This window comes from Lingula anatina, chromosome 1, assembly GCF_051362555.1.
Source record: "Lingula anatina isolate TDL-2025a chromosome 1, LinAna3.0, whole genome shotgun sequence".
NCBI lineage: Eukaryota > Metazoa > Brachiopoda > Lingulata > Lingulida > Lingulidae > Lingula > Lingula anatina.
In genome coordinates, this window is record NC_141767.1 from 53,388,873 (window position 1) to 53,413,138 (window position 24,266).

A 24,266-nucleotide genomic window follows, 5' to 3' on the forward strand; every position below is an offset into this window, starting at 1 on the left:
GACTATGCCGTGGAGGATACCGGAAATCGTTATCCTTTCATACGAAAATTTTGATTTGCTTGGTTATGATGGCCTATTTCTGCAGAACCAATTACATTGACGGATTGAAACAGATTTAGATAGTTCATGGCCTCGCCTTCGCTTTGACACACCAGTGTGATTGTATTTCGAGGAAAAGGTATTCAGCATCCTTCGTTTTTTTTCTTAAAAATGTAGCAAGTAACTCGAAATAACTTGACAATGAATGCAGACGTAGAGTTCCATATTCGCCACAACTACCCTTGGACGAAGCTACCATTGAATATAAAGCAGGTACGTAAAAATTATTTTCACACCGACTCTGGATTCCCTATGTATCATATGATTATTCGACCAATATAATGGGCAGCGTAGACAGTGGTATGTCATTATGTTTATATCATTTTTGGTTTGGGAAAGAAAAAAACAGCTATTTAAACCGAAGTGAAGTTTGATTTTACAACGCATCGTTTAGAAATTTAATTAAATAATCAACAATTTTATTAAATTGAATTTTATAATGCCGTCATGTATTAAATTTCATTCTATGCATTGAAGCATTTAAACATGCAGACAGTGACACACATTCATATATGATTCTCCTTTTAAAATCTAATCACTGGCACTCATCTACACAATGTTACCTTGTCAGTAAAGTCTAATACTTTTGGCATATGTTGTCCTTGCTATCAAATTATATTTATTACTACAGCATACGTACAGTATGCCCCCAAATTAAACGTGTTATTCTTTGATCTTCAGCATCTTTCTAGTTTCAGTTATGAAAGACTATTTAAATGAATCAGTTTTGCAATTTACTTCATGGTTTTCCATTGTTCACCACATAAAACATTGAAATTGCTAAACTATAGTAACTATAGTAATTTATTCAAGTATCAGCAACAATGATAGCTTTTACCACTGAAATGAGGAAATTACTGAAACTAAAAATCAAAGACTTGGCAGTTGCTAATTTTGGGGAGTAACTGCATGTGCATACTGTTTCAAGTACTAGTAAGCTATGTTTTCTGAACCTGAATGGCAAGTCCCAATACTGGGGCTTGAGCAAAAGGAAAAATACATTAGTCAAACTGTAGAGTTTTGTTGAATGCTTCCATTGTTAAATAAGGTACTGAGTTCTCAGGTATGCTCCAGTCCTGTATTGTTCCTTAAAAATTGAATCCTAACAAAATTGGTGCGTGTGTGTGTGTGTGTGTGTGTGTGTGTGTGTGTGTGTGTGTGTGTGTGCTCTTGTGCACGCATTCTAACCGAGGACACACACCCGCCCGAAACCCACTAACCGAGGACACACCTCCAACCGAGGACGTCCTCGGTTGACATAAGCAGTGGAATGCATAAAGGGGCCCATTTCAAGTTAGGTGGTGAAATTTGACGCTATTCTGAGCCAGTCCTCGGTTATGCTGTATAGCGCGGGCCAAATTCCCGCCACGAGTGTATCAGAAATACTGTCCAACTTTTTGTCTGAAATCGGGCTATACACACGCGTCCTCGGTTGTGCTGTAAAGGGCGGACCAAATTCCGCGTCCTCGGTTGTGCTGTAAAGGGCAGACTAAACTGAAACTAATGTTATATCTCAGATGTCTATATATTCAGTAAGTTCATATTTTTAAACTAAAGGTCTTTTTTATCAAATTAATCTCTCCTAGGCCGTTACGTAACTACATAACTATCATCGCACTGTACATATTACGGCACGCTTCTTTATTAGTACAACTGACTTGGAGTGGTTTAAATAAAGAAGAACTGTCTGAATTTGTGGCTCACTCGGTAGATCTTAGGACCGACAATCTTTTGAGGGTGCAAGAATTAAATGAAAAGGGTAAATGGATCGTCCGTAAACCCCCTTTACACTGGGGCGGCGTCCTTTGTGCGACCAAGAAACTGGCATCACTGTGGTCGTAGAAAGGAGGTACAAGCATTGCTTTGGTTGAAAAAAATGAATATTTGGTGATTGGCCAGTTGTCAGAAAGTTAAGTATTATAATTTTGTACTCTCAAATGGATCCGTACTACAGGACGCAGAAAGGACGCCGTCCAGTGTAAAGGGCCCCTTAGCTAACTATGAATTAATCTACCCCTGACAGTTTGAAGAAGGCTATGACATTATGAAAGTTTGAAAATCTTCATAATGGGCTGCTTTTTTTTTTCAGAAAATTTGCTGTTGTTTTTGCTTTTTTCAGCATACATGCAACACTGTAAACACAGTTCAAGGAGAAGCAATAGGTCTATTGTCATGAAACTCACAGAACTGATGATTATTAGTAAAAGGGTTGTCAAGATCAAAAATCGGCATATCCGGGCCATTTTTTGTCAAAAGTTATGCTGTTTTTTTTTCTGCCATTTTCAGCATATAAGTAACACTGTAAGCACATTTCAGGGAGAACCGATAGGCCTGTTGTCATTAAACTCACAGGAGTGATCAATGTTACCAATATACAAATCAAGTTTGAAAATAGGATTGATTGGTTGAGTTTTGTGGAAGTTGTGCCTTGTTTTGATATATATAAGTGGTTTTCTTCAGATTTGATTGTCAGGCATGTTGACAGTTTCGTTATTGAACTAACTAGATATGTAAATATGTTAGTGTTTGTCTGAAATTTTCTGCATCTTTACAACATTGCTAGTTGATTATATAAATATGACGGTAAACATGTTATCATGTACTGTGTAATACAGTGTCTCAAAATGGAGGAAATGGGGTGATTATTTTCAAAAGTTTTGCATTTTTTTTCTCCTTTTTTCAGTGTACATGCAACACTGTAAACACACTTCAAGGAGAACCAATAGGCCTGTTTTCATGAAACTCAGAGAACTGATGATTATTAGTAAATTAAAAAGATTGATCAAGATTGAAAATCAGCATGACCAGGCCCTTTTCTTTCAAATGTTATGCTGGTTTTTTTTCAGCATATATGTAACACTGTAAGCACATTTCAAGGAGAACCAATAAGCCTGTTTTCATGAAACTCACAGAACTGATGATTATTAGTAAAAGAATGGTCAAGATTGAAAATCAGCATGACCAGGCCCTTTTCTTTCAAATTTTATGCTGTTTTTTTTTTTCAGCATATAAGTAACACTGTAAGCACATTTCAGGGAGAACCAATAACTTAAAGCCTGTTTTCATGAAACTCACAGAACTGATGATTATTAGTAAAAGCATATTAGTAACACTGTAAGCACATTTCAGGGAGAACCGATAGGCCTGTTGTCATTAAACTCACAAGAGTGATCAATGTTATCTATATACAAATCAAATTTAAAAATAAGATAGATTGGTTGAGTTCTGAGGGACTTCAGCTTTTATTTGTATATAAGTGGTTTTCCTCAGATTTGATTGTCAGGCATGTTGACAGTTTCGTTATTGAATTAACTAGATATGAAAATATGTTAGTGTTTCTCTGAAATTGTCTGCATCTTTACAACATTGGTAGTTGATTATATAAATATGACGGTAAACATGTTATCATGAACTGTGTAATACAATGTCTCAAAATGGAGGAAATGGGGTGATTATTTTCAAAAGTTTTGCATTTTTTTTCTCCTTTTTTCAGTGTACATGCAACACTGTTAACATATTTCAAGGAGAACCAATAAGCCTGTTTTCATGAAACTCACAGAACTGATGATTATTAGTAAAAGAATGGTCAAGATTGAAAATCAGCAAGACCAGGCCCTTTTCTTTCAAATGTTATGCTGTTTTTTTTTTTTTTTTTTTTCAGCATATATGTAACACTGTAAGCACATTTCAGGGAGAACCAATAACTTAAAGCCTGTTTTCATGAAACTCACAGAACTGATGATTATTAGTAAAAGCATATTAGTAACACTGTAAGCACATTTCAGGGAGAACCGATAGGCCTGTTGTCATTAAACTCACAAGAGTGATCAATGTTATCTATATACAAATCAAATTTAAAAATAAGATAGATTGGTTGAGTTCTGAGGGACTTCAGCTTTTATTTGTATATAAGTGGTTTTCCTCAGATTTGATTGTCAGGCATGTTGACAGTTTCGTTATTGAATTAACTAGATATGTAAATATGTTAGTGTTTCTCTGAAATTGTCTGCATCTTTACAACATTGGTAGTTGATTATATAAATATGACGGTAAACATGTTATCATGTACTGTGTAATACAATGTCTCAAAATGGAGGAAATGGGGTGATTATTTTCAAAAGTTTTGCATTTTTTTCTCCTTTTTTCAGTGTACATGCAACACTGTTAACATATTTCAAGGAGAACCAATAAGCCTGTTTTCATGAAACTCACAGAACTGATGATTATTAGTAAAAGAATGGTCAAGATTGAAAATCAGCAAGACCAGGCCCTTTTCTTTCAAATGTTATGCTGTTTTTTTTTGTTTTTTGTTTTTTGTTTTTTTGTTTTTTTTCAGCATATATGTAACACTGTAAGCACATTTCAGGGAGAACCGATAGGCCTGTTGTCATTAAACTCACAAGAGTGATCAATGTTATCTATATACAAATCAAATTTAAAAATAAGATTGATTGGTTGAGTTTTGAGGGACTTCAGCTTTTATTTGTATATAAGTGGTTTTCCTCATATTTGATTGTCAGGCATGTAAACAGTCTCATTATTGAATTCACTAGATATGTAAAATGGGTTGTTCGACAATTTCTGCATCTTGACAATATTGCTAGTTGATTATATAAAAATGGTGGTAAACCTGTTATCTTGTATTGTGTAAAAAAAGTGCCAAAATGGAAATGAACTCGTATCATTGTAGTTTGTCAGATTCAATCATTCACAATGTTCGGAATGGAGGAAATTGGACATTTAAACTTGTTACATTGATATTTTTGCCATCTCAACAATTTTCTTAGTTGATCATGTGAAATGGCAGTAAACTGTATTATTTTATGTAAAAAAGTTAAAAATGGAAAGAAACCCATTTCAGTACAGTGCTCTCTTGTATACATTTAGTATTTTCAAAGTATGACTTTGGAGTTCCATGAACCTGAAAACCTTTGCTTTGGGTCCGGTTGGGCAACTTTGCTAGTCACATTTTCTGAATATTCATGATACTAATATTTTATTATAAAAAATTAATGATCATTATGCTGTTAAGCATTATATAATACTGCATCAAATTGGAAGAAAGCACAATTTTGGGTGCTGCTGGCATGATGTCCTCAATTGTAAAATTGTGTACTGTGCAAGTCTGTATCCAATGGACGACACTTTGTGTTATCAAAATATAAAATTCATGATAATAAAAGAGTGCTAAATAGAAAATAAGCATTATGAAAATAAAATGTTTGAAAACGAATTTCTTTGGTCTTTTATTTTATTTCATCAGTATCCTTTCTTTTCCTAAATTAATTGATGTTTTATCTCATAATCTTCAATTCTAAAAAAGTGGCAAAGCCCAGCATTAAATATTGTATAACTGTTCATTTAATCATCACCTCTGGTGTTATTTTGGAATTTACCTTAAATATGAAAGAATTTCATAAAAATGTGAATTGCTGCAAAGTAACGCTATATAAAATTTGCTTTGCATTAATAGTACAATCATTATTACATGTAGATGCATGCATGTCCTCGGTTGTAATGTGTAGTGTCTGTCCATGTGTGTGTCCGTGTGTGTCCTCGGTTAGAATGTAAAATTCTTGTCAGCAAAAAATTAGTTTTTATAAAAAATTAATTTATAACATTCATACTCGAATAGATTTTACCCTAAATTGAATGTTTTTATTTTGATTTAACCAAGGAATAAGATGTCCTCGGTTGTATGGTGTTGTGCTGATGTCCTCGGTTGGTACACATAGACAAGTATGCGTGTGTGTGTGTGTGTGTGTGTGTGTGTGTGTGTGTGTGTGTGTGTGAATTCCTTGAACTTTAAGCACTCAAAGTTATTAGCTTATTAGCTAATTTTTTAATTAATAGAAGCAAAGTCATCTATGGGCCCAAAAGGGGTTCAAAAAGTATTTGACTGCATTCCCATAGATTTAGATCAATCCATCTAGATTGACCTAACTCCCTGGGGGTTCTTTAAAAGCCTGGTATCCAGAATTTTGGATGTTATTAATAACAAAACATGTCACAGATAAGAAAAATGAATAATGGATTTGAAGAAGAGAAGTCACATGTCACAAGGCTCTAACAGGGAGAACTGTGATATGATTAAATGAGGAAGAGAGGCGTTTCACCATTTTTTTTTTTTTGAGGGGGGGGGGTGTATCATTATATACTCCAGTTGAAATAATTTATGTATATTTTAAAGTTAATACGAGTGTATATTCTATAAGGACCACAAAAGCTTTGCTGCTGAATTCCTTGTTTAAATATTTTTATTTGAAGGGCCATTTCATTTTATTTCCCCTTTCTTTGATAGCTTTCCTACACCATAGGCTTCTGTATATATTTATATGTTAGCAGTCATGCCGCATCTGTGCTGTCTTGAACTTAATTTGAAAAGTAAAAGGGAAACTTGGTATCTTGCAGCTTTTGTCTGATGTTTAAATTATATTTTCACTAAGTTAAAGTCATAATAACTCTTCGTTTTGGCCAAAAATTCGATTTTCCTGGAAAAAACGGCAATTTTCCTTTACTTACCAATGGCCAACGACCCCATTCCTGCATTCAAAGTTAATCCAGGGTTTTTTTCCTAAACGTACGGTTTTTTGTTAAAATCTCTTAAGAGATTTTAACTGACGGAGCTCTCTCTGACATTGCAAAGTCACTGGTGACCTACTTAAAACCGCGGGAAAAGCAGACAACAACAACACTATATAAGATTCATGAGATATATTCGTCTTTTTGTTAAAAATGCATTTATATCCACAATGTGTGCCATTCTGGGCTTTTCGTTATCCGACGCACTGTACAAAAACTCGCAACTTACGTCTGAGGGTTTCCCGCCATGTTATTTTGGTCTCGAATGAACGCGAGAATCCGCATGACACCATTACGTCATTAGCAACGAATGCACTTGTCGACCAGAAAAAAGGGATTGAAAGCCCTATTGACAAGCACAGATTTTAGTTTTCCTACAATAACGGCCGTTTTAGTGGTAAAATACAATAGAATATATTTCCATGCGTTGTTTACAATGTATTTCATGCGGATTTTTGAATCTCAAAGGAAGAGTTATTATTGCTTTAACTTTATTATTATAGTTTATTAGTTTATTTATTATATAGGTATTGGGAAACTCACAGAAGGAATATGACAAAGAAGTTGTCAAATACAGTATAAAGAATCAACTTAGATTTAAAGGAAACCTAGGTTCGTATGAATTGAAGATTGGTTATGGTAATGTTATAGATGTGATTATAATCTCCTTAGTCCAAGCTTTTCAAATCCAAACATTGTATTTCATATCACATATCACATATCTGTTTCTTCTTTGATTTCTGGAAGACTTAAATATTATCACCATCTTGAATAACTGTTGAAGCTGGTCTAACAATGACAATTTTCATTTTTTTTTTTTTAGTGAAAACAATCAGAAAAGATGAGCGCAAATATTACGAGCAGCTCCTCCAGTACAGTCGGGATCACCTCATGTTGTTTCCATATCACCTGTCAGATGTCATTGTTAAAGGACTGCGGATGACACCATTTGCTTATTATATCAGTATAATGACAGATATAATGACCCAGGAGAAAAGCTATGACTCACTGCCAAACTTTACTGCTGCAGACTGTAAGTGGCAATGCTTGTTCATTTGTTGCAAAATGTAAACTAAGGGATTACTAAACATTCTCTTCTATATCAACAGCAACTTAATCTAAAGAAGCGAGAGCCTTTTATAATTTCTTTATATTTTTGGATCAATTTCTTTAGTCCACTCATTCTATAAAGCATAAACCAATTTTGCAAGTTTTAAGTTGATGTTGTTTAGATTTATTCATTGTATTTTTATATTCAAATATTGCATTGATGAAATGCATATATACAGTGGTATTGATATTTTTCAGGCCTCCGACTCTTAGGCATTGGAAGAAACCAGTACATTGAGCTTATGAATCAATGCAGATCTTCAAAAGTGAGGCTTTTTTCAATCATTATGATTGTAACTAAAAATGCTCACTGTTTTGACATTTCCACTATGACATACATTCTGTCTAAGTTTGCCTTGCTCAGTCAGTTATGATGTGATATTTTCAGAAATTCTTCAGAAAAAAATCCGCAAAGGATTTGGTGCCTTTGCAGCCTATAGACATCAACATTGAACCTTGGTGGACTGTTCAGGCAGGGTACATCACTGAGGAAGATGTTAAAGTAAGGACAGTCACTTTAAATAGATTTAAGTTTAAAGGGAAACAGTATTTTTGCTCCTGCCACTAGGAATGGCATGAATGCTCTGGATTTCAAAGCAATGTTAAAACTGGTACTGAGAATTCCTTCCTCAAGAAGTTTGTAACTTTTGAAATTGTTTAAGTATATTCTTCTTAGCACATATAACTTAATAGGCCATGTAAATAGCAACTTTTGTTTATGTTCCAGACTTGTTCACAGGTAATGAAGGAAGCTATAGATTTTATCATAGATGGTGGAGGCCAGCAGGCAGGAACCATGGAATGTAAAACCATTCACAGTAAGAATGCAGAAATTGTGACAGTTCTAGAAACAACATGTGCTAAGCCTTAAGTCATTGGTGCAGTATATGTGAAATATTTGTAAAAAATGCCAATGACGTCTGTAAATACAACAGGCAGAGTTATACACTTGTACCAATGGTGTCAATATTGACAACCCTGTTTCTCTAAAAGTGATCAGAGTGAAGGAAAAATGACTGCAATTAACCAGAAATTATCATTTCACATTGTTTTTACTCTTCAGAAAGTGAGGTTACCCTTTAAGACAACAGAAATCTCATTTACTGCTCATGCAAGCCAAAGATAAAGGCTGGTGTAGTATAAAGTCAGTTTGCAAGTTTTTTTTGCAAATAGATACATATTTTGAATTGAATTTTATATATTACTGAGTAATTTTAATGTTTTTTCAATTTCAGAACTATATAAAAAGGGTCTTATTTATTTAGACTGCCCAATTGCAGATGATGATTGTTTTATAGGTATGCTTGATGATTTCTTGAATAAATAAAATATAATGAAATAGACTTATTGTAAAATAGTTTTTTTAAATTTCATTACGCCCCAAAAGAAAAAGAAATATTGTGTAATGAATTATTAATTTTTTTTCAAATGATTATTTGTTTGCGTACCTGTTAATACCATATTGTTGTGTTGGGTTTCATCAGTTCTTTTAAGTCAACATAGATTGTGAATGAAGTTTCACCACTTTTCAGTCCCACCATTGGAAGGGTTTGTTATGAACAGGGTGCTAGGAGACTACCTTGAGACCTTGCTGTACAAGATATTTGTGTCTATTGATGAGCATACCAGTGTAGCAGAGGTATGGGTCATTTTGTAATATTATCAGTTGGGTTTAATTTCAGATGTGTTTATGTCTCTTAAAATTGTACTGCGTGGTAGATTTTGTCACAAATTTATCAGCGTTAAGCTTTTTTTATACAAAATAAGTGGCATTGGTGTCCTTAGTATGTGAAATATTTTTTTTCAAAAAGGAAAGATAACTATTTAATTTTAATCTGGGCTAGAAAAGTTAGAGACCATTCCCAAAGATATTTAGATCAATCAATATTTATCCCCCTGGGGAGTCTCACTAGATTGCTGTCAGCTTAACTGGCTTAAATGTCTGTCCCGCCTACTAAAAGCTGTAAGGGGGTAATTAACTTTGGTTTGCGCTCGGCTCCTGGAAGCTGACAGCAATTTAGCGTGAACCCCCAGGGAGTTGGTCGATCCAGATGGATCAATCTAAATCTGTGGGAACCCAGTTTTAGAGACCATACAGCTTTTGAAGAGACTGAACAGTTGCATTTTTTGGATCTGAAGACAAGTACCAGATGATACACTATTATCAAGCAATATTTTGTTCTCCTTTTTTATAGTAAATTATTATTAATTTATGACTAAGAACTATAATTGAAATTTGATTGTTGTATTTTCCAGCTGGCCAATGTACTTCAGATAGATTTACCACTAGTGAAAGTAAGTTCATTAATGGTAGAAAATTTTATTTATTTATTTATTTATTTGATGATATTAAATTCGGTGACTGTCTGTTGGTTGCAAATTTTTTAACAGTATATTATTATATGTTGAGACTATCTTTAAATTGTAGTCTGTCTTCATTAAAAAGTCTCAGACAAGATTTTATTAAGTTAGTAAAAAGAATTAAAGGAGCATTTTTGTGATAACTGCAATGCTGCATTTGAACTTTTCCAGAATGCAGTGTCAATGTATTGCCGTCTTGGTTTTGCCAAGAAAAAGAACCCTGATTTACCTGAAGAACTCATGGACCCAAGCTGGCAGGAAGCAGACAGACCCAAACGGTATGATCTCACATCAACTTGTTAGAACTGTGTGAAAAGAAGTATCTGTAAGTGGTTTTTTAGCACCATAGGAAAGTAGGATAAAGTTGGAATAATAATCGAATCTCGTACTAGAGCTTGCATTTGAAACAGAGATCACTATGTTTTAGCCTTTTCTCAAGGTCTTCTTTAGGTGAAATGAAGTTGAGCTGAGACTGTCACATAAAATGATAGTAAAGCTTTGTTGGTGTTGAAATAAGATGTGTTTCTCATGTGAAAATTTTATACCTAGTCTGTCTGGTCCATTATTTCAAATGGTACATAAGAAGGGCAGTTTCAAAGGTTTTTATAGATGGCAGTAATGAGTAGAAATTTTTTGATTAGGTCCACTGGCACTGAAGAAAAAATGTTGATTGACTGGAGCTCTGCTATAAATGAGCAACAGCCTCCATCTGAGACCTCCTCCACTACCAGCCTAGAGGGAGGAATAGGTAATGTGATACCTAGATTTGTCTAGAATCTCTTTTGATAAAATGAATGGTGATACTGTAACGTCTACTTAACGAAATATAAGTTCTTCATGATGGCATATTGTTTATTAACTTGGTGAACAAAAAGGCACAGTGTAATGGAGGATGTTTTTTTGGATGATTGTTTATTAAACAGCTTGTTCTTTTCTGTCATACTGAAATCATTGCTGGTGCTCTTTTTAAAGCCTTTCTATGTTGCATAACTGCTAAGTACATTTTGTGTAAGGTTTTTGTTGGAGATATTCTACAATATAAGTGAAAGATGTATGTTGGACCATAATTAGCTAAAACATGTGGGTGTTTTCAGATGCCAACAGTCTGATGAATGCAGGACATTCAAAGCGGATTGGTTTTCTGTTTGACTCAACATTGACTGCATTTCTTATGATGGGGAACTTGTCTCCAGTAAGTACATTCAGACAGTTGCCCTTCAGTTTATACAAGAGTAGGGAAAATTATATTTGTTAACTATTGGATACATTTTGGACATTACAAAATAACACAAGTTCTGTAATGTGTTTACCCCCCAAAAATAGTATTTCTTTTTCTTAAGGGCAGATGGAGCACAACAGTCATCATTATGATAGTGTTAGAATAGAGAATGTCTTGTTAAAGGAAAATGTTATTTTGTCCTCAAATTGCAAAACTATTGCTCTGCTACATTGTTTAACATAGTCACATCATTGTGTCATAGGCACTCCAGTGTCTTAATCTCCATTTAGCTGTGGGTAAAACTAGTGACTGAATGATAACTACCATTGGTAACTAGACTTTTATCCATATGTTTTAAACTAAAATAATTATTGATCAATTTGAGAAAGGAGGCATCCCCCAACCCCCCACAAATGTGCGCACATGAATACACATTCACATACACACAAACACACACTTCTACTAATTGGTTGGTAAAATGTAAAGAAGGCGATAACTATTAGATGTCTATTAATAGCTATTTTCCAAAGTTAAATTATATGTATAACTTGAAACCAATAAGTTTTGCCAATAGAAAGGTGTCATTACTTGTGCATTGGTTGGGTATATATGTGAAGTCTTTGAGAGCAATACTGGGAAGATCCAAGATGTTATTTATGTGTTTTGTTTGTTGGACAGAGGGTAGATGTATTTTGCATGCTTTTTCTCAAAACTTTAGAGGAAAAATCTGTCTACACTGCTTTTGCCTTTCTGAGATCTAATTACAAATATGTAGTAGTTGGTTTAAAATTAATCATATCACTAAGAATCTCAAAATGGCAAAATGATATAAACTTTTAGCATATTCTTACTTATGATCCTTAAATCATGAAAATAATGTTGCTCGTGCAAAAGACCTGATTTTTTTATCAGTTTGGAACAATTTTACTGTTTGTAGAAAGTCAGGGGCAGATTTAGGCCGTCTTCTGGGTCTTCCGAAAGACAGTCAGATTTTCAAGTTTACATTGATGGGTATCTAATTTTTTCTGTCGGAAGACGGTCAAAATATGGAGGATGGATCAACAAATATAATGTGGAAGACTGTCAGAAAATATCTCTGGATCCGCCCCTGAAAGTGACTGAAAGTTGCTATCTAGCAAACATAACAAAGAGAGTACAACCTAAAATAAAGTAAGAGTAATCTAGTCTAACTGATTTGATTTTTTTCTGTGATGTCTATGAACTAAAGATTTGCAGTATTTATGAAGCTTAAAGTATTTGCTACAGCAGCTGAAGTGATATTTTGTTAAGGAAAATAGCCATAATTCTAAAGTTTAATCAATGATGTTTCAGAATCTTCTTCAGTCTCCTGAGCTCCTTACTGCTTGGACTGTAAGTGGTGTTGTTGTTATAGTATCTGTGTATCACATATACTATGATACGTCTTTCTCTTTTTCTGCTGCCTCAATTTAGATGTCATGGTGGTGGGCATATCTCGCTTGGTGACTTTATTTTGTGGTGTTTCTACACATGCATCACAAGTAAACCTAGGAAGATGCAGAGTGTATAAAGCTTATTGGGATTTTTTTTCCTCTCAGGGAAATGTTTGTTCTTTTCACAGTGTGTGCTTTGATAAGATAAGAAGCTGGTTATTTTTTATGGACAGACACATTGTGTCTGGACATTTATCGATCTCCTATCTCTGTCGCCACCATTACCATTGGTGTCTCTATGCACTTTCTTGAATTTTTGCTTGTAAACACAATAAAAAAAAAACTAATTAGTACTGATTCTCAAGCTTGTAGGAATGAGTAATAGGACCATAGTACTGTAACAGCTTGAGTTTGAAATTCAACCTGATTGGATCATAATTTCTTGAAGTTTGAGGTTTTTTATTGTGAATTTTTCCCAGATTGGTATTGTGACTTTGAATGCCTACATTAATAGCATTACATAATGTAATGTTGTATCTAAATTGTCAAATGCCTGATATTGTGCCCTTATTATTTTTATTTTATAAACATAAGAAAAGGCAAACTATGTAGACTTATATGAATGATTCTTATGACTAATATACAGTTGGAGTTTTTTTTGTTGCAGGTATGTTTTTGATAAATTTGGTTTCACATTTACAGGACAAGTTTGGGCTTTTATAACTGGGCCTAAAATTTGTATATTGTGGTATTATTGTACCACCAGCGTTAGCGCTGGCGGTACACATGGTTTCGGTCTCGTCCGGATCGTTCCGCCGGCTCCGCCGGCTCCGCCGGCTCCGCCGGCTCCGTTGGCTCCGCCGGACGGCTACCGTTACCGCTTCTCCTCCTAGACGGTAAGGCCCCCCATACCCATCTCATGGATTTAGGTCACCTATAATCTCAACTCGTTCCACGTAAAATTTGGGCTTTGTCGGTATTGGGGTCTGGGTGTGGCACTCATTGCAATGCACCCTTGTCCAAAAATGGCAAAATTAAATGCTAATTATCTACCCTACGGAAGGAGTTACGGGAAAAATTTCTACAGACGGCTTTCCAAAAGTCATATGTGTAGATTTCAAATATACCCTCGGATTTGACCTTTGACCTTTACTTCAAGGTCAAATGGGCCAAAATTTTCAAAAAAATGAAATTTTTTACGAAAAAAAAATTTTTGCCCTGTTATTCAGACACCACACAGACTTAACCAATAATATTATTGGAAAGTGTTACCCTTCAGGTCATCTTTCATCTCCGTGAATTTGGGGTCAATCGGTGCATTTTCACAGGAGTAGCGGCCATAAGATACCGAAACTGAAAACTGTCTCTAATTCGGGAACCGTTAATGCTAGAGACCCATTCTTTTTTGCATTTTGTAGAGCATGTAAAGCCCAACACTGGAGGTGGTCTCGGTTTTTTTGTATTCCATACGGTTTTCGAGTTACGCTGTATCAAAAAGTACATATTGGTGGTGAAAGGAAAATGTACGGAAGCCCACTGGTGCCATATGTAGAAAAAAAAATTATCTCGAAATTTCGAGATACTATTTTGAAATTTGAACAAAAAAATTTACCACCAGCGTTAGCGCTGGCGGTACACATGGTTTCGGTCCCGTCCGGTCCGTTCCGCCGGCTCCGCCGCCATGTTACCGTTACCGCTTCTCCTCCTAGACGGTAAGGGCCCCCGTACCCATCTCATGGATTTAGGTCACCTATAATCTCAACTCGTTCCACGTAAAGTTTGGGCTTTGTCGGTATTGGGGTCTGGGTGTGGCACTCATTGCAATGCACCCTTGTCTAAAAATGGCAAAATTAAATGCTAATTATCTACCCTACAGAAGGAGTTACGGGAAAAATTTCTATAGACGGCTTTCCAAAAGTCATATGTGTAGATTTCAAATATACCCTCGGATTTGACCTTTGACCTTTACTTCAAGGTCAAATGGGTCAAAATTTTCAAAAAAATGAAATTTTTTACGAAAAAAAATTTTTTTGCCCTGTTATTCAGACGCCACACAGACTTAACCAATAATATTATTGGAAAGTGTTACCCTTCAGGTCATCTTTCATCTCCGTGAATTTGGGGTCAATCGGTGCATTTTCACAGGAGTAGCGGCCATAAGATACCGAAACTGAAAACTGTCTCTAATTCGGGAACCGTTAATGCTAGAGACCCATTCTTTTTTGCATTTTGTAGAGCATGTAAAGCCCAACACTGGAGGTGGTCTCGGTTTTTTTGTATTCCATACGGTTTTCGAGTTACGCTGTATCAGAAAGTACATATTGGTGGTGAAAGGAAAATGTACGGAAGCCGACTGGTGCCATATGTAGAAAAAAAAATTATCTCGAAATTTCGAGATACTATTTTGAAATTTGAACAAAAAAAATTTTTATCTCGAAATTTCGAGATAGCATTTTGATATTTGAGCAAAAAAATTTATCTCGAAATTTCGAGATAGTATTTTGAAATTTGAACAAAAAAAATGCTATCTCGAAATTTCGAGATAATTTTTTTTTTCAACATATGGCACCAGTCGGCTTCCGTAAAAATGTGCAGTACGGTAATGGATAATAAATTTTGAACTCCGGAAAAATAAAACATAATGCTTGGCAAAGCAGACAACTTGTGGTCAAAAATGACATTATTTTATCAAATTTAAACTTCTGCAACTTCAGAGAACCTCCCATTTCAAGAACTTTGACCAAAATGACCTTTTCTTTATTTTAATTAATTTTTTCTGTAGGAAATTTATGGCACATTATGGTAACTCCAAAATTATAACATTTAGTCCCTTATATCTCCAAAACTGGCAGAGATAGGTCCATAGTTACTATTGAAGTTGAATAGGAAGTCATATACTGGCAATCTTACTGTGACCTTGACATTGACCTTTGACCTACTTTTCACCATGAACTGAACTTTGCAAATTTTGCTTCCCTTTTATCTCCAAAACTGGCAGAGATAGGTCCATAGTTACTATTGAAGTTGAATAGGAAGTCATATACTGGCAATCTTACTGTGACCTTGAAATTGACCTTTGACCTACTTATCACCATGAACTGAACTTTGCAAATTTTGCTTCCCTTTTATCTCCAAAACTGGCAGAGATAGGTCCATAGTTACTATTGAACTTGAATAGGAAGTCATATACTGGCAATTTTACTGTGACCTTGAAATTGACCTTTGACCTACTTTTCACCTTGAACTGAACTTTGCAAAATTTGCTTCCCTTTTATCTCCAAAACTGGCAGAGATAGGTCCATAGTTACTATTGAACTTGCATAGGAAGTCATATACTGGCAATTTTACTGTGACCTTGAAATTGACCTTTGACCTTCTTTTCACCATGAACTGAACTTTGCAAATTTTGCTTCCCTTTTATCTCCAAAACTGGCAGAGATAGGTCCATAGTTACTATTGAAGTTGAATAGGAAGTCATATACTGGCAATCTAAATGTGACCTTGAAATTGACCTTTGACCTACTTTTCACCATGAACTGAACTTTGCAAATTTTGCTTCCCTTTTATCTCCAAAACTGGCAGAGATAGGTCCATAGTTACTATTGAAGTTGAATAGGAAGTCATATACTGGCAATCTTACTGTGACCTTGAAATTGACCTTTGACCTACTTATCACCATGAACTGAACTTTGCAAATTTTGCTTCCCTTTTATCTCCAAAACTGGCAGAGATAGGTCCATAGTTACTATTGAACTTGAATAGGAAGTCATATACTGGCAATTTTACTGTGACCTTGAAATTGACCTTTGACCTACTTTTCACCTTGAACTGAACTTTGCAAAATTTGCTTCCCTTTTATCTCCAAAACTGGCAGAGATAGGTCCATAGTTACTATTGAACTTGCATAGGAAGTCATATACTGGCAATTTTACTGTGACCTTGAAATTGACCTTTGACCTTCTTTTCACCATGAACTGAACTTTGCAAATTTTGCTTCCCTTTTATCTCCAAAACTGGCAGAGATAGGTCCATAGTTACTATTGAAGTTGAATAGGAAGTCATATACTGGCAATCTAAATGTGACCTTGAAATTGACCTTTGACCTACTTTTCACCATGAACTGAACTTTGCAAATTTTGCTTCCCTTTTATCTCCAAAACTGGCAGAGATAGGTCCATAGTTACTATGGAAGTTGAATAGGAAGTCATATACTGGCAATCTTACTGTGACCTTGAAATTGACCTTTGACCTACTTTTCACCATGAACTGAACTTTGCAAATTTTGCTTCCCTTTTATCTCCAAAACTGGCAGAGATAGGTCCATAGTTACTATTGAAGTTGGATAGGAAGTCATATACTGGCAATTTACTGTGACCTTGAAATTGACCTTTGACCTACCTTACAATGAACTTAACTTTGATTGCACCATTTTTAGTTATATATATTTTTTGCATATTTTGAAAATTCTTGTTGATTGCATTTTTACAGCTTGTCAAGCACAAGACTGGTGGCTGCACCCCTTATTTTGTGTATGTGGGGGTCTATACGAATGCGCTTGCTCCAGCTGGTGGTACAATATTCGGAGGCGGTATCGCCTCTCTGATCCTCTAGTTTTGTCTATCTTTCATTTTTACAGTGCCAAAGTTTGTCTGTCCATTTGCCAGCTTCAGCTGCTGGCTTGTTTAATATATGTTTGTTTGCTTGTTTGTTTGTTTTGGGGGTGATGGTATCCCTGGATAAACACCTTTTAGTTGTAGTTTTGGGAGTGAGGTGTCTTTTTGGATTTCGGTATGACACACAAAAAACATACACCTAAAAGAAAGTATAATTTCAAAGTATGGCCATGTATCATAATAACCTTATTGTTTCTATTTATTATAGTATAGATAATTAAAAATTGGGAAGTAAAAAATCTTTTTAGTCTGGGTATTCCTTTTTGTATATATCACATATATAGATTTGTATTAAAATTCTGATTATTTGCAAGAAAGAAATTATTTTTGTAATAATTATCATATTTTATTCATGTATGTACTAAGTATGTTAAGTGAATTGTAAACCAAATGCATATTGGCATGACTCAGCCAACCTTCTTTAAAGCAATTGGGATTTTACAACCAAACAAAAGTTTTTATTACCAATAGCCATAATGGTATTCTGCAGTAGTTTGTGGCAATAATTAGGTGCTGCAGGGTATTGAAAAAGCATGGGTTTGACATGTGAGGAAGATATATATGGCCACAGTGAATATATATTTGTGATAAGATTGCCAACTTGACACCTTACAGCAAGACTTCCTCCAGGGGATTAAACTGAGGTCTTTCGTCCCTGCAGAAATGTTTGAAATCATATTGATTTAGTGGCATATCTGTAAGCCACCATGGCACATGAAGATGTATATCAAGATATTTGCACAACTTCATTGCCAACATTGGTGCAATTTGGCCTACAGCTGAAACTCTTTGGTAATCCACAGATGTGAAGCATGTTGAGGCCTGTGAAAGGGATGCCTGTCAGCAAATTGTATGTAATATACATGAGTGACTTAAGGCAGATGTTTTAGGATTTTCCAATTTTTATTTGTCTGTTTAGATAATGCTTAAATGAACATTGTGATGTTATGAGATAATGCTGTCACGCGCAACAAAATTATTCAATTCAAACTATTGATGTAAGAGCAAAGTATTTGGGGGTGAAAATATGTATCACCTCAACAGCTATCAACACTGTTGTAATACCTGTTTAATCACAACAAAAAGTACTACAGGTTGATAAGAAATTTTCTTGAAAGTTTTACTTTTTATTTTATCACTAAAAAAGTAAAATAATGCTTTTGTTTAGTGGAACATTGCAATTAGGAGCTCATAAACAAAAACATGTAAAACGTAACAATGGTGCCAAAATATACAAAGTTATGTAGATCACACCTGATCATGTCATGTTAATTTCCATGATAATAGCTGGTAAATTTTGTCAGTTTTTATTCTGTGCTGGACTGCAGCCATAATTTCTGGCTCCTCTCTCCTCAAAATCCCATAAAATCTTGTTTGATTTAATTATAATTAAATTGTGTGATTCTTATAAAACCACTATTGACATTCATGCTGTCTCAATGGGAGAAACTGTTTGTTTCAATTTGTATTCAAATAAACTTTTTGAAAGTTCAATGGTGCTTCAACTTTTACTCAGATGGTTGTAGAGGAAAGCCCTGTGAACAGATAGAACAGCACCTGGGGGAAGAAATTTTAGTGGCCATAGAAGGATTGATTAAATCTTAGTACTGATCTGTGATGGGGCCCTTGAGCAGATAACTAGTTGTCTGACCTGTCATATGACCAGCCCATTGAGCCTCTGACAATGATGAAAATCAGTAGTACCAATCAAAATGTTAGATCATTGCTATGTTAGTATTGGATAAGTTTTTGCTCTTGTGTGGGTAGTGCACACATCTAAGCAACCAACGAGAGGTTTCTTTGCACCCCAACCCCAGGTATATTTAGAATCTTATAAAAATGTATGATTTCATGCTGTTATCTGTACTAAAAAGCAAATGATGTGTTTTTCATGTATAAATTATTCAAATAGGATTGATACATTTGGCAGATTTTAATAAGCAGTACATAATATATTTGATGCCCCTGTGTGTGGTGATGTCTATTAAGTTACACAATGTGTTTGAATCTTTAGAAGTAGCAGGGGCAAGTCCACAAACTATCAATCAATCAATATATATATATATATATATATATATATATATATATATATATATATATATATATATATATGTATATATGTAAAACAATTGATTATAGATTGAATAAAAACATATATTATTTGACTAAGTCATTGTTACCAAAAAGATTTTGGAATATTAATTTGAAATATTAAATAACATGTTAAAGAAAATTTATTAAGTGCTATATGATACTGAAAATGAGTTGTGAATGTCTAACATACAGTCCTGATGTTAAAAACATGCAGGCCTGGGTTGACTAGTGATCAGGCAGTACCTTGCATGCGTTGGGATGCAGGTGTAGCAGTTGACATATAGCTTGATGCAACTGTGAGATGCCGTATGCATGTTTCTTCTTCAGGGTTTGAAGAGCCATGCAGTTACAATGTTTGAAGTGGGAAAACTCAACGATGAGTCACTGGACAGCTTCTTATCAGAACTAGATAAGGTAAATTTTTCTGTTTAAACTACATTGAATCAGTTTGAAGCTGCTTAAGTCATGTGATAAACTGTGCATGCAAACACACAAAAAAGGCCAAGGAAGGAGAGAAATCAGGAATTTGTTTTAATTTCTTAAATTTAACATACTGCATCTGCTTTACCTTTGATTTATGGGTATTAAATTTTTCCAAGGTTAATGCATCAGCTGAAGGAGAAGCACAGAGGTACTTTGACCATGCAGTAACTTTGAGAGACACCATCAAGTTTCTGAGGTACAACAAGGAGCTTTCCCCTGACCCAGAGTTTGGTAGTATGGGGCTGGACCTCATTAGATGTGAGAGCTTGTTAGGATTGGATCCAGGCACATGTTCAAGAGTTCTCAATAAAAATTACAGGTAATGGTAAATTTGTCAATGAATGGATTTTATTTTAATTCATTCACTGTACTCAAATATTATCATAAAAACTAATGTTGTGTACTCATGAAAAGCACTTCAGAATCTGCTGGTTACTGATAGATCAAGTGTTAGCTATATATATACATTACATGGGTATGATGTAGTAACCAGTACGGGAGGTCCTAGAAAAACACTAGTCCCATGCTTTGGATAGTTAAAACTGTTATAATTTTTGTAAATCTGGTAAAAGAATTAGATATAATAATTAGATGTGATGTTATCTGAACAGAATGCATTCATTACTGTAAGTTGAATTTTATCATCTTAATTACATGACGTTATGGTAGAAAGTGCTTTTCACTGCAGTTTGCTGGTTTCCATGGCACCACTGAGTAATGAAATCAGACCCATTAGTAGCTGCTCTCCTCAGCATATAGGGCCTGCTATCCCTGAGGTAGGTACTGTCTTTTCCCTGTACCATATGTCAACAGAGACTCAATAATCTTTAATAGATGATGGGTAAAGAAAGTGTGTTTGTGTGACTTTCACATCACATGTTCTTATACATGTATGCAAGTGACTGTATCACATTTGAAAGCTTTTTGTTAATCGTATTCAAATGAAAAACAAAGCTAATTAACCCGAGGAATAAAAATTGGAAGATATTTGACAAGAACTTAATACATAGTTATTAAATAAGTTTTAGCTGTTTATCAAGTATAAAACGTTGAAAAGGAAAGTTTTCGATGATTTTTTCAATGATTTTTGCAAAGGGAACTTGACATCACATTTTTTAAATTCAATTTCATAATTGAGTGATTGGCTTCAGTGTTTTGTTATTACTAAAATATCATTTTGTGGTTTTGTTGTGCCATGTCACATGAACTTTTCTCTCCCATTCTGATGCTATGATGACATGCAATTGTACTTCTATATTATTTGTATTTTACAGGTGAACTCTGTGTGGTTCAAACTGTTCCTGTACCACATCACTGGCTGTGGTCCACCTTCCTTGTTACTAGTTAAGGGAACCAGGTTGAAGAGGCTGCCTAAAGTTTTTCAGGTACTGATCTGTTTTTAACCTAGTGTAGATCAAACTTAGGAGAACAAAACCTTAATTTATATGGGGTGGGGGTGGGGTGCTTCTGGAATTAAAGCATAAGGCTCTTCAACACGAAACTGATGAGAGTGAGGTCTGATTGATATTGACTGCTTTTTATAAAAATGGGATAATTGTACTTTATTGGCACAAACACCATTTTACCAAGGCTGTGTCCTACATATAATCTGGTTACCCAGAATGTTTAACCTTTTGGATGAACAAACCCAGAATAGACTGACCATACCAGGATAACAAGATTGCTCTTTAGTACCAGTAGCCTCTGTGACTTTGTGATATTTTTAGACATGTGCAGTATACCTTAAATATTACAATTTAATGTTTATTAAAAGATAAATTCATTTTAGGTGGTGAACCCAATGTGGTAGGAACCTTTTTTGATAATTAACTGAATTTGTACCCCAATGGCACATCAGTTTAGATATATACATGACACACTGAAAAGTCTTTGTTATTGAAATTTTCGCACCTTTACCAATACCTCAAACCAATACTGTATATTAGTTTTATAAACATGACAGCAATATTATATCTAGGAATACGACCGCCTGCTGGTGACCACATGGGGACATGATCCAGGGGTGCTTGCCACCTCTAACTTGCTTTTGACACTAAACGATGCCTTGACACACTCTGCTGTACTGATACAGGTCAGTATATCCTTGTTGACCTTAGGTCATAGATACAGTTATTGTTATTATTATTTATGGCATTTTGAATACATTATTAGATATAAACAAATTTTGCATGAGTGCTTCAAGTACCCTGTACAGTTGACTTCTTTTATAATTGCAGTTCAGGAAATATGGATTTTTATTTCATTTAAATGGTATGTTTTTATTGAACAATTTCTCAGTGCCTTCTAAATAGATGTGTGACATTTGTTTCAGGCACATGGATGGCTGGATGAAGGAATGACTGTACATGTGCCTTTCCCATTGGAAAAGGAGGGTAAAAGAGGTAGGGTGAACAGCCTCTTACAGTTTGATTTTAGTGGTAAATAACATTGAAACTTAATGCCTTTTTGCAGTCTGTTTAAATTTACATTTGAGGTTTGTCAGCATTGTTGCAAACAGTCTTTCAAAGGGACAATGCATGATCTTGTTCAATTCTTAATACAGGGCTGTTCAGTAAGGAGAATGTAGAGGCTCACTTTGCTGTCCAAGAACTTGCTTCCAAAATAGACTTGTCACACTCTTGTGGATATGTCACACTCTTGAAAACTGGCAAACCAGAAAAAACTGGTGCTGATTTAATGACACAGGCACAACATGTTGAACAGGATGGTCCAGAAAATGGAATCAAAGATTCTTCAGCAGCAGACACATTGGCTTTTGAATTAGATTCTCTAGGAAATGAAAGTAGTGATACGAGGAAAGAAGAACAGCTTACATTGGATTTGAATGCTACTTTAGATGGTTCTAATACTGCAGAGCATTTTGGTGATGAAAATGATTGGATGATATTGGATTGTTGCTTTGGACTGCCATTGTTTGACTCACAAGTGAATAAAGATGTCTGCGCTAGAATAATAGAACATGCAATATGTGATCAGAATAAGTAAGTACTTTTAAAGTCTTTGTTGTTTGTAGTTTATGATTATTGATGCACAATGGAAAACTACGGTTTTGACCAGGGAAAATATGCTTATTGCAAAATAAAAACAATTATGAATATTCAGAATAGTATCTTCAAATGTAGTTCTAGAAGATTTTGAAATTTTTCTTTGGATGCATCATAACATGGGCTCTCTAGTCTTTTTTTATCTATTTTTTTTTTTTTTTCAGTTTAACCCAGTTGTTGCATTCCAGCAGAAAACTGAGCCTGCAGTTACTGTCTTTTATCAATGATTACCAGGTAAAATGCATATTCTCTATCATTATATGATTCTTGAAAATTGTTTTAACACCAGAAATATATTTAATAGGAAATAAATTTCATGTTTTCTAATTGAAGAAAATTATTTTATATTATATCTCACAAATGCTTTTTTTGTGATGGATAAGTATCGATAGTTGTACAGTGTGGAATCATGGACCTACTGCCAATGTTTTATATAATTGTTAATTATTTTTGTGATTTCAAGGACTCCTTAACAGACAATGGAGACAGTGGGTTAACAAAACAAGAACATTCTCCAGTTCCTCAACCAACAAACTGTCTTCTCTTCCTTGATGGAAATTTGAGCACATGGGAACTTGGCCAATGATATATTTTCTTGGCATTGCCATAGAATCTGTGCAGATAATGTAATTTGTAACTGTTTTTAATTGTAGATACTGTTCGCAAAGATGTCATAAGCATGCTGAATGATAATTGAGCAAAGTTTTTTAATCTGACAAAAAAAATACATGGGAAGAGTATCTGAACATGTTTTATTATTGATTTGATTGAAAGTTACTTATTGTTCAAAACTTATGTGCCCTAGCATGATGCAAGTTTGATTATTTAAATACAAAAAAGTGCATTTGCCATTAATAAAAAAGCAAACAGATCTATGATGAATATTTTATGTAACTCTTAAATTGTATTTGAAAATTGATTAAGTAAAAGTAAATTGTTTTATTTGTATGTTGAGCTTGTATCTGCAGCATCTAATCTGCAATTCTATTTGAATGTGTAGTTAATTACAAGGCACTCAACAATTACCTGGTACATATCTATAAAAATGGTAGAATAAAGTCATATATTCATGTAGTGCACATGGATAAAATTATAAAGTGCATTAAACAATGTTTTGCAGTACTTTTGATGTATCATTCATATTTTTCTGAATTCTCTAGAAATGTAG

General features: G+C 34.5%; 1 protein-coding gene across 2 annotated transcripts; it reads left to right on the top strand.

Annotated features, from left to right (window-relative positions):
* The first annotated feature begins 108 nt into the window (after positions 1-108).
* On the top strand, positions 109-24,220 carry LOC106167224 (protein FAM91A1). Of its 2 annotated transcripts, XM_087002483.1 has the most exons (22): positions 109-312; positions 7,209-7,293; positions 7,505-7,714; positions 7,990-8,057; positions 8,180-8,293; positions 8,519-8,609; positions 9,027-9,089; positions 9,324-9,430; positions 10,048-10,086; positions 10,324-10,430; positions 10,794-10,900; positions 11,247-11,344; positions 12,704-12,742; positions 19,878-19,964; positions 20,150-20,352; positions 20,722-20,809; positions 21,308-21,418; positions 22,012-22,125; positions 22,366-22,435; positions 22,597-23,035; positions 23,263-23,332; positions 23,562-24,220. In XM_087002483.1, exons 1-22 carry the CDS (start codon positions 241-243, stop codon positions 23,682-23,684), a joined length of 2,505 nt encoding a protein of 834 aa, XP_086858609.1. In that variant the 5' UTR covers positions 109-240; the 3' UTR covers positions 23,685-24,220. The 2 variants fall into 2 exon arrangements, with proteins under 2 accessions (XP_086858609.1, XP_086858610.1); XM_087002484.1 differs by lacking the exon at positions 12,704-12,742 and having other exon boundaries at positions 111-312.
* Positions 24,221-24,266: the final 46 nt, after the last annotated feature.

What these genes read in the sequence shown, in the direction of transcription:
- LOC106167224 (XM_087002483.1), top strand. Translation starts at nt 241, where the DNA reads ATGAATGCAGACGTAGAGTTCCATATTCGCCACAACTACCCTTGGACG. An exon ending in TAGATTTAAAGGAAACCTAG is followed by an intron (nt 7,294 to 7,504) that starts GTTCGTATGAAT and finishes TTTTTTTTTTAG; the next exon opens with TGAAAACAATCAGAAAAGAT. An exon ending in AGCTCCTTACTGCTTGGACT is followed by an intron (nt 12,743 to 19,877) that starts GTAAGTGGTGTT and finishes TTTCTTCTTCAG; the next exon opens with GGTTTGAAGAGCCATGCAGT.